This window comes from Chenopodium album, chromosome 26 (assembly GCF_948465745.1).
Source record: "Chenopodium album chromosome 26, dcCheAlbu1.1, whole genome shotgun sequence".
Lineage (NCBI taxonomy): Eukaryota > Viridiplantae > Streptophyta > Magnoliopsida > Caryophyllales > Amaranthaceae > Chenopodium > Chenopodium album.
In genome coordinates this window covers 11,030,281-11,040,558 of record NC_137859.1, presented here as the reverse complement: position 1 = coordinate 11,040,558, position 10,278 = coordinate 11,030,281, and the positions used below count along the sequence as shown (strand labels likewise).

Below are 10,278 nucleotides of genomic sequence, written 5' to 3'. Positions count from 1 at the left end.
GGATCGGATTAAATTAATCAGACCGTTTGAATGCGTGCGAGGTTGAATTAAGATGAAGAGAATTTGGTCAGATTTGGGGGTTATATTTGATTTTTGGTAGGTAGAAAGTCACAAAAGACAATGATGTAGACGAGATTTGATTTCATACTTTGGGTAGTATTTTAGAATTTTAACCCATTAAGGGGGAAATGTAGAGTAATAAGACCATTCAAAATCTACTATATTTTGAATTTGTATTGAATTTATTGGATTATACGAAGTAATTTTTTTTGGTTAAGTTGGGTACAAGTTGCATCAATTCCTAACTTAAAAGAAATTGATCCAACTTGTCTTGACTAGAAAAATGATTTGAACACGATCAATAAAAATAAAATAAAATTTGGAGAAAATAGCCTAACATTTCAAAAGCCATCGGAAATTTCGTTATAGAATGCAATTCAAATACGAGGATTAAGATTGATTAGGTCAATTTGCCTAATTATTACCATCTTTCTAGATGAACCTCCAATCCTCAATTTTTCGCTATGGGTCATTCTACTCATTAGTAGCGACTACTAAAGCTTCATATGCATCTCAATTTCTCTTAGAGCAATATGAACTGCCCTATAAGTGCCAATTAAATTAAGTTGTAAGTTGAATTCAGGAGCCTATATTAAAGCTATACTTGTAGGGAAAATTTACTGGACTAAACTAAAGAAACAACTCTAAAGAGCAGGGCTTAGTCCCTCTTCGAAAAAGCTTTTCTCCAGGTGCTGGCCAGAGTATTTCTAATCCAACAAGCTAAACGGCAAAACCAGCAAGAAGATGAAACAGCATAGTGCAAAATGAATTATCATTAAAAAGAACCAACTTTACAAATCATGAGATTGTATTATTTTACAGGAAGTGGGAGCGTGGGATCAACAATAATAGTCTGTTTGAGGCTCTACATATCTATAGACAAAAAAGATCCGAGTAGCTGCTTCTTCATCAGCATGGGTTATGATTTCTTGTAATCCGAATCGTTTATTGATCTCTGGCTTCAGATAGTTATTATCTCTGAACCCTGTTCAACCCCGTCTTCCATCAACTCTTAATTGGGCAGAAAATCCCAAGTCAAGCCCTTGTAAACACATAGGGCAATCTTGTTCTTCAAAACTGGAGGGTATCGTGGCCCAGAAATGGGACTGAGAATTATGGAGTTCCGACCTCCTTTCTCACTTGTTCATTGGCCGAGGGGCTGCAGCTCGGTAGGCGCAGAAACAATCAGTTTCTTTCAAGGTCGGCCTGAAACAGAACAGGTTCCACCTTGGCCTGAAATTGGCTTCTACTCATGAAAATTATATACTGCTTGACCTTGATGTATATTCTCCTACCAACATAGAAAACACAGATGACTTGTTTTCCATCAAACGTGCAGGACTGTCAAACTCAGCCACTCGACCTGCAATGATTTACAACAGTAGATGAGCCTTGAGTGTGCAAACGTTCCAATTGCGAGTAATTAATGTACCATCACAATTAATGAATATATATAATCATGAAAATTCTCAAGAAACTTCTCAAATTCACAACGCTATCAACCAGTATGTGTTAAAAAAATTTCTGAGGACAAAAATAGAATATTGACTTTCATTCTTCTCTGAAAGTTATCTTTTAAGAGCAATTTCTCAATGTACACTTCATGCTCCTGATGTCAGCAGAGTGTATGAGGCCAAACAAAACCTATACTTTATTATTGAAGCACCACCACAAAATGAGTGGTTACACTTCTACACTCACTCAACTAAACATCAATCACCCTAACACTCCAGCTGTTTAGCCCTATCATTCCACAATAATATCCTAAGAATATGAAAGGTATTCTGAATTTACAACAATTACGATTTACGAATATGCAAGCAGATGTAAGAAAAATAACAGTAGAAAAGCCTTTGTTCGGTAAGGGGGAGGATTGTATGTGGAAATTATTCGTTAGGGTTGGAAAAATAATATATAATGTATGTAATCACAAAATCCTCCTGAATTGCATTTTTGAGAAACAACGAAGGGGTCAACGACAGGGACAAAAAAAAAAAGACCTGAAACAAATAGTAATTGTACACAAAAGATTCCAGACTCACCGTCACTGAGGACCAACACAAAATCACTGTCCATGACTGTTGGTATTCTATGCGCTATGGTCACAACTGTGCAGTCCTTAAACTCTGCTCTTATCAAACTCTGGATAAGATTGTCTGTCGCTGTATCAACAGAAGCAGTGGCTTCATCAAGAACAAGTATCCTTGCTTGCTTAAGCAAAGCACGGCCCAAAGAAACAAGTTGACGTTGTCCCACACTCCAATTTTCTCCATTTTCAAGCACTACATGTATAACAAAACTAAATTTGGTTAAAAAAAAAAGGCCAATAATAATAATATAAAATAGAGAAGTACAGATTATAGGCCCTCTCATGTATGTGACAACAGACCTGGTGAATCAAGCTTTTCGCCTCTTAGACGAATGAGGGCTCCAAGCTGCGATTTATCAAGTGCCTGCACCAAAATAAGATGCAAGTAATTAGAACAGCACACAAGTATAGACAAAACCAGGAAGTTTCAGATTGCTTCTCTCAAATCTACAAAATAATATAAAGCAACCAGGGAAGATACTAACTAAGGTCCTAGAAATGAAATTGAACTGGCAGAAAAAAAAAAAAAAAAAAAAAAAAAAAAATCTATCTATATAAAAGAGGAGCTATTCAAGAACACCACATGAGAGTGCCGTGTAATAATAAATTCGAATTCAAAATATATACAAGTTTATAGAAAATTAAAATTAGAGTTTGATACATAAGAGGGAGGGGGGGTTGACTTCAGACAATTACCTCCCAAATTTCCTGATCAGTGTGTTCTTCAAGAGGATCAAGATTGCCCCTGATGGTACCTTCAAATAAGGATGGGTCTTGTGGAATGATACTCAAACGGCTTCGGAGATCATGAAGTCCAATCGTGCTGATATCAATGTTGTCAATAATAATCTTTCCAGCAACAGGTTCAACCATTCGGAAAAGTGACTGAATTAATGTTGACTTTCCACTTCCAGTACGCCCAACAATGCCAATCCTCTTCCCACCAGGAAATGTGCAAGTCAAATCGTGAAGAACAGAAGGAAGGTTCTCTTTATATCGCACCTGTCAGAAGAAGAATCAACAGAAAGGACTCATAAAACTTAATATTATTAACCTCCTTCACACAAATATAATGTGTAATAGTGATAAGGAAGCAACTTTAGAGTGGTATTCTGTAAGCATAGGAAGCAACTTTAGAGTGGTATTCTGTAAGCAAGTAAAGATAAACAACTGCAAACCTTCAGGTCTATCAATTCAATAGTCCCAATTTCCAGCCATGCAGCTGGAGGTCGACAGTTCTCAATAATTGGAGGAGCTTCACTTGGGATTTCAGAATACTGATTAATCCTTTCTATAGATATAATCTTGTTTTCAAGTTTACAGAAGCTAAGTATCCATCGTGATAAACGTGCGTTCAAATTTAAGCCATAGGTCACAGCAAGGCCTGCCATACCTATCAGAAAAAAGGGAACAAATTAGCATTGTAGATATTATGTTATCTCACTAAGGGGATAAGCAACCCAAGTCTAGAGCCATAGTCAATCAGTCAGGGACCAAATGGTGAGCTCTCAATCTTTAAAAGTCATAATAGGCATATAGAAGTAGGCGCTATTCTGGTAGTATTTTTATTCTTATGAACATTGCTTAGTTTATTTAGCTAGCTTCTGTTTCCTAAAGTTAACCTCGGCTTCTGTGCCCTAACTTATCCACCAGAATCAAATTCTAAGTCAAACAAAAAGCCTAATGAAGATGCATTAGTATTCTCCACTTCTATAACAACTTGCAGATAAAAATTTCATTGAATAGGCATCCTGATCCTATAGTACATCCAAATTCCACACCACAAAGAAAATTCCAAACAACTACTTAGGTGTACATGAATAATAATACTAGAACTACTAAAGGAAAACACATTTGTGTTGCAAGAACTGAACTATAAGTTAAAGAACTTGCCTGGAGCAAAGAATGCACAGGTATAATAATGAGGTGTGGAGGGCTAGACCCATATTTTTATTACTGACTACAATATACAGAGTAATTGAGAAGCCGTGATTCTTTTGTTTAGTCTACCACATTATGTTAACAATAAAATTATTGGAAATCACTGACCAAGTATTCCTTTACTGGTTAAGGAACCATTATGAAGATTCATAATGTAAAATAATACGGAGTCATTTTAACATCCATTCTCTATCCCCATTTGGAAATTCAGTGAGTTCTAGCTACCCTGATTCTGAAATGTGAAAGGAATATACATACTTGGATCAATGGTTCCCCTTGGGAAGCTCACGAGCAAAACCATGCAGAAAGCAAAGACAAATGTGGAAAGCAACTCCATACGCAGGCATAGCCATTCGATGGCAGATATGCTGCAGAAAAATGGCCTGGAAAAACAATCAAGAAGATAAAGATTCTTCTTCATAAAGCGTTTTTCCTGCCCAAATCCTCTTATAGTGGCAGCTCCAGCAATTGACTCGCCAAAAAGATGGATAACTGGAGATTTTTGGATGCTTACAATGCGAACCAATTCCCGTGATGAAGCCATGTAGTATTTCTGCAGTTAGATCTAGTATAAGAACTTATACTCCAATAAAAAACTAAAATTGTACCACATATATTCAGCATATGGTAAATGATTCCTTCAAATAAGAATATAGTCACAATCACAATATAAATAAAGTTAGTCTCGGAACAAACAAAACAAAACAAAACAAAAAAAACATACATTTTAAGTGTGATGATTGGGATCAAAAACTATGTATTAGTGTCACTCTATCTTAAGATCTGTTACAGACTTACAGTACATCTCCAAATAAGTGTCTTAATCTAGTTAATTTACTAAGTGTCCTTAAATCCACTCCTTCACCTCCAATCACCCCACACAATGACACTAATATCCCCAAACACAGACAGGATGAGAAAGACTCATAATCATGGAGATTCCAGACAGCTTCAAATTTCAAATTCTTAGGCCAAATTTAGACACAATGCATACCTGCAACCACAAGCAAATAATAGCCATTGGAACAACAAGAAGCAACACTTGCCAGGTAACTTTCATCATTACACCAACTATGCCAAGAAGCTGTATCGTTGTTGAAGCAAATCCACCGAGCCTGAAAGGAATATCCAGATCTACAACACTTTGATCAACGGAAACCTGACAGGTCATAAAAAACTTGTGAGACTAAAGGCAACAAAAAGGAAGCAAGATTAAATTAAGAGTCCAAAAGGAAACATCCAAAGTTAAAATACGTAGTATAAGAAAATGGGGGGGAGGTAAGGGCTCAGGCACTGGTAGAGAGCTTACACGATTAAGTATCCGTCCAGCTGGAGTAGAGTCGAAAAATGACATAGGTGCTCGAAAAATACACCTAAGCATCTTTATGAACAACTTCTGAGCAGCTTCCAGCCCAAAGGTTGCCACTAAAAGAGCCCTCACAAATACAAACCAGGAGCTTCCGAATGCGAGTGCCATGTAAACAACAAGAAGAGTTACATTACTCGTCTTAGGAGTATCTCCTACTGTTTGTGGGTTTGCCCAGGCCATCCACCAACTGCTGGCTATTTGCAAAACTTGAAATAGTGTTTGTGCAAGGATGATGAGTGGAATTAACAATCCTTTATAGGCTGCTGCCATATATGACAAATACACCTTCATACTGACTTTACCTCTTTCCCTCTCCTCATCTTGAACCAGCTGTTTTTTCCTTGCTCGCTTTGCTTTCTTTTTCTCTTTAATTGCTTTTAGGTCAGGAGAAGACATGCTTGCCTGTACTTCCTTCACTAAACTACCTTTACAACTACTAGTTTCATGATCAATGTCACCAAAGTCGTTCTGTGGGCTAGAACCCTCATCTGAATCTTCAGATGAGTGATGACCCAAGTCCATTGCTTCAATAGCTTCATTGTGAGCAAATACCAGGGAGTTAAAATCCGTGCCAGCTTGCAAAAGATCATCATATTTCCCTGCCTGTACTATTCGTCCTTCTCTAAGTACCTACAATATGCATAATGATAACATAAACCACAAAAAAAACTTTTTCCTGTTCATATATACATTCTTAAACACAGAATAAATGCAAAATACTAGATTATGAAAGTGAATCAAGAGCCCAACTTGCAAAGAAAAACATGGAAAGAATAGGCATATAATAAATAGGCAAGCCCGCAAACTATTACAAAGAACAATATTGGGAATGCAATGTTAAAAGGTAGCAGTTTCGTATTTGAAAATTGCAAAGAAAATATTAGAACCACAATGAAGGCAGCTGTAGAAAATATATATTGCCATCAACATAAACCAATATGAATGTCATACCAATATCAGGTCAACAGAGGGCAAAAAATCAACTTGATGTGTCACAAAAATCACAGTCTTCGAAGCCAGAGCTGTCAGTATAAATTCCTGCAACGGAATTTTTTGTCAGAAAATCTCATTTAGTAGAAGTTCAAAGCAAATTACTCCAAAGTATCTACAACCTTGTACAAAAAAGATGCAGTTTGAGCATCTACAGCGCTAAAGGGATCGTCAAGCAAATAGATATCAGCATCCTGATATAGGGCCCTGGCAAGCTGCACCCTCTGTTTCTGGCCACCACTTAGGTTTATACCCCTGTCTCCAATAATGGTTTGATCTCCATGTGAAAGATTTTCTAGATCCTTCTTCAATGCACAGGAATTAATAACACTCTTATACTTTGGTTTATCCATTGGGCTTCCGAAAAGGATATTATCTTCTATAGTTCCAGATTGAATCCATGCTGATTGAGATACATAAGCTGCAGAACCACATACTCTGACCTGGGTAACAATCATGTAAGCACAGTTAGAGATGAGTCATTACTATTTATATATAAGAACTTCATTAATAATTAACTACTCTAATGAAATTTATTTTATTTAATCAAAGTCAAATACTGGACTCACTTCACCAGAGATTCTGGGTATCTCTCCAAGGATGCAAGACAGAAAACTTGATTTTCCTGCTCCAACAATTCCACAAACAGCCACAAGCATCCCTTTTTCAACCTTCATTTCAATGCCTGACAAAGTTGTTCTCGTAGAAGAAGGATCCCAGCAGAATTTTCCATCCTTAATCTCAATGGCAGTATCAGAAGATCCCCTTGGTAGTATCGTAGTTGCATCTCCTTGGATTTCTTCGTCAAGAAGAAATTTAGAAAGACGATCAAGAGAAACTTTTGTCTGGGCCATCATTGACACAAGATCTGGGAAATTTCTCAGTGGCTCTTGGAGAATCCTAAAAGTGGCAAGAGCAGAAAGTACACTTCCTGCAGTCAGCTCACCACCCAACAAAATGCAAGTAGCAAAAGTAACTACAGCCACAAATATGGGAGAGCCCCAAAACATGAATGTGATAAAGGCTTGAGAATAAAGTGCTTTCCTTAGCCACTTGAACTCAACATTTCTCATCTCCTCAAGTATATGCTCGTACTTGTCCTCCCAAGCGTGTAACTTCAAAATCCTCATGTTCTTTAAACACTCTGAGGTCGCCCTCATTCTTTCATCCTTGGCAGACATTAGCTTGTCTTGATATTCTTCTTGCACTCGCGCTATAGGTACCGTAACAACAATGGATACAATTGTGGCTACCAATGTTGCCAAAGAAGCTATTCCTACATTTTTGTAGAGAATTGCCAAAGCAAGGATAATTTGCATTGGTAGCATCCATATGTCATGAAGATACCAGGAGTAATCCCCCACTCTCTGGACATCAACTGCCATATAATTCACAATCTCTCCACTAGTATGACTTTGCCGGGCCGAGTTTGACAACTTGAGCCCTTTTCTGTACACCATAGCAGTCAGAGCTGACCTCACATGCATACCTAAAATGTCAACTCCAATGTACCATTGACGAGTAGAAAAAGTCTCTACCAACTTAGCTGAAAAGAATATCCCAGCAAGAATATAACCCTCATGGGGAAAGGTCTCTATCCCTCCCAAGTAATCAACAAAATAGCTAATCATGTACGGACCAACGTACGAAACCAGTGTTGTCAATCCAGCAAATACAGCATTGCAAGCTGCCTCCCTCCAAAACGACTTAAGGATTGCCCAAGCCAATGAAGGCTGCTTTCCCCCACAACAACTTTCAGACTTCAATTTCTCCCAATTCGAGTTCAAAATTTTGTAATTCGCCTTAGAACGGTCTTTAGGGGCAAGAAGAGGAATGTCTTTCAAATCAAGAGGCCTCTTGGCACCAAGGGAAAGAAGTGAATTCAACCATGAAATAGTTGCTAAGTTAAAGATCCCAGCCCCACTATAAGAAGTAACCCTTAAACACCCTGCTTCTTCTTCAAGCAACGGCTCTTGAAGATCAGAGTTCCCAACAATCTGTATCCCACTACAACCCTTAATTGCTAGAAAGCAAAGGAACCCAAGTGCAGGGGTTGCAACAAAATTCCCCACAACATGGGCAGACAAACGATTCGACCCCTCTTCGACCAAACCTCGGCCATCAAAGTACAAATTACACACACAAACAACAAATGATGCAAACCACCAAACCCTAAGCAACATAGGAAAACTCTCAGAAGGCCTAAATTTACAATGAAGTGTCAAAAGGCACATCACTAACCAAGCTAAAACCTGAGTTGCAGGCCAACATATATCCACCCAACTGCCTACATTTCCATGAGATGCCTCCCTAATAACTTCTACCCCATCAAATCCTAACAAAACTACTTGTACTAACAACACATAGAAGCAACTCAACACAGTCAGTTTATACCCAATACCCACTACAATTTCACTCAATTCATAGTCTAATCCTCCTCGAACTGGGGTCAAATTCGAGTTCGAATCATTATTCTTAATCAACCTGATACTGCCAATACAAGTATTGAATTGCCTTGCAGACACCATTAACAGAAAAACAAGTAACAAGGCCAAATTTATGCAGATTGACAGCAGTTCTAGTATAGGAATACCCAGAACATCACTAGGCAAACTCTCAGTTGCCATTAATAACATTGCTAATTGGGGATTTAACAATGAATATGATTGAACAACTGGGTTTTATTATTATTATTATTATTATTATTATTATTATTATATGATTATGATTATACTAACACCCAGAACTAGAAACTTTGATCAATCAATATTGAAGTCGGTGAAAAAGGAGAGAGAGTAAGAAACAAGAAATTATTCAAATTTTAAGGGCATTTCGCCATCTGGGTATTGAGCTCAGAAATGAAGACAGCTCATAGAAGAACACAAAAACACGGACCACAAGAAAACAAACAGATTGTCTATCATACCCAGAAATGTGAAGAGAGAGAAAAATAATAACCCACCAAATTTCAAAAACCCAGAAATTTGTACTTAACTTGGATTGAAAATCAGAAGAAAACCCATCAAAATTAACCCAAAAATATGATCTGGGTATGTCTTCAATCAATTGTTCACTGACTCAAAACAAGTATAATTTGTGTCACTCTGCAAAAATTGCTACTCTGTAAAAAACTTTCTGGCACAAAAAAGCGACGAAAGAAGAAGAAAAGGAGATCTCTTTCAATTTTTCTTCCCTTAATTTGAAGTGGGTCTGGATTTTTTTTTGCAGTCCCACCTAATTTTGTTGTTGTTTTTATGTGAAAATCGTTGGTTTCACCGCCGTTGCTGCCGTGTGATGATCGAACTTTGCATTTGTATTGTGCACAAGGTATTTTTTGGGTGTTTTCTCAGTGTTAGCATGTGCTTTCTTTTTTGTCCAGTTTTGTTGTAGTTTTATAGAGGTTTGCCCCCACTTCAATTAACTTCATTCAATCAAATAATGTCCAAAAATATGATTTTTAAATGTTATGGTGAAGGATCCCATTAGATTTTACGATCTTTCTCGCATGTTAGTTAGTCCAACTTTATACTTCAGGGCTCAGGCTCTATGTTTTGATTTTGTTTCATAATGTTTTAAACATTTACTATTTGTACACAAATTAAGGTAAAAGAGAGAGGGGTTAAAAAAGGGGTGAGTGTGAGAGAGATTAAAAAGTATGAGGATAAAAAGGTGGGTGGGTGGATGCAAGAAAAATATAATATATATTGTGAGGTAAGACAAATAAAGTAGTGTAAAATATAATTGCCAAAAATGAAATAAAGTAAAAAAGTTATCTACATATTATAAAATATCAATATAAGGCAATTTTCGGAGTTGAATAAGTTTGAGA

General features: G+C 37.1%; 1 protein-coding gene across 1 annotated transcript; it reads right to left on the bottom strand.

The window, feature by feature from the left end:
* Positions 1–814: 814 nt before the first annotated feature.
* Positions 815–9,811, bottom strand: LOC145616659 (ABC transporter C family member 5-like). Its single transcript, XM_081671421.1, has 11 exons — positions 7,019–9,811; positions 6,572–6,892; positions 6,411–6,497; positions 5,400–6,089; positions 5,085–5,249; positions 4,349–4,643; positions 3,328–3,542; positions 2,846–3,151; positions 2,450–2,513; positions 2,103–2,342; positions 815–1,423 (listed from the first exon to the last, which is right to left on the bottom strand). Exons 1-11 carry the CDS (start codon positions 9,083–9,085, stop codon positions 1,320–1,322), a joined length of 4,554 nt encoding a protein of 1,517 aa, XP_081527547.1. The 5' UTR covers positions 9,086–9,811; the 3' UTR covers positions 815–1,319.
* Positions 9,812–10,278: the final 467 nt, after the last annotated feature.

Bases quoted from the DNA above. Each gene is read 5' to 3' on its own strand.
- LOC145616659 (XM_081671421.1), bottom strand. From the start codon at position 9,085: ATGTTATTAATGGCAACTGAGAGTTTGCCTAGTGATGTTCTGGGTATT. The intron at 6,893-7,018 runs GTGAGTCCAGTA...ATTGTTACCCAG, and splicing joins TACCCAGAATCTCTGGTGAA to GTCAGAGTATGTGGTTCTGC. The intron at 6,498-6,571 runs GTTGTAGATACT...ATTCCGTTGCAG, and splicing joins CTGCATCTTTTTTGTACAAG to GAATTTATACTGACAGCTCT.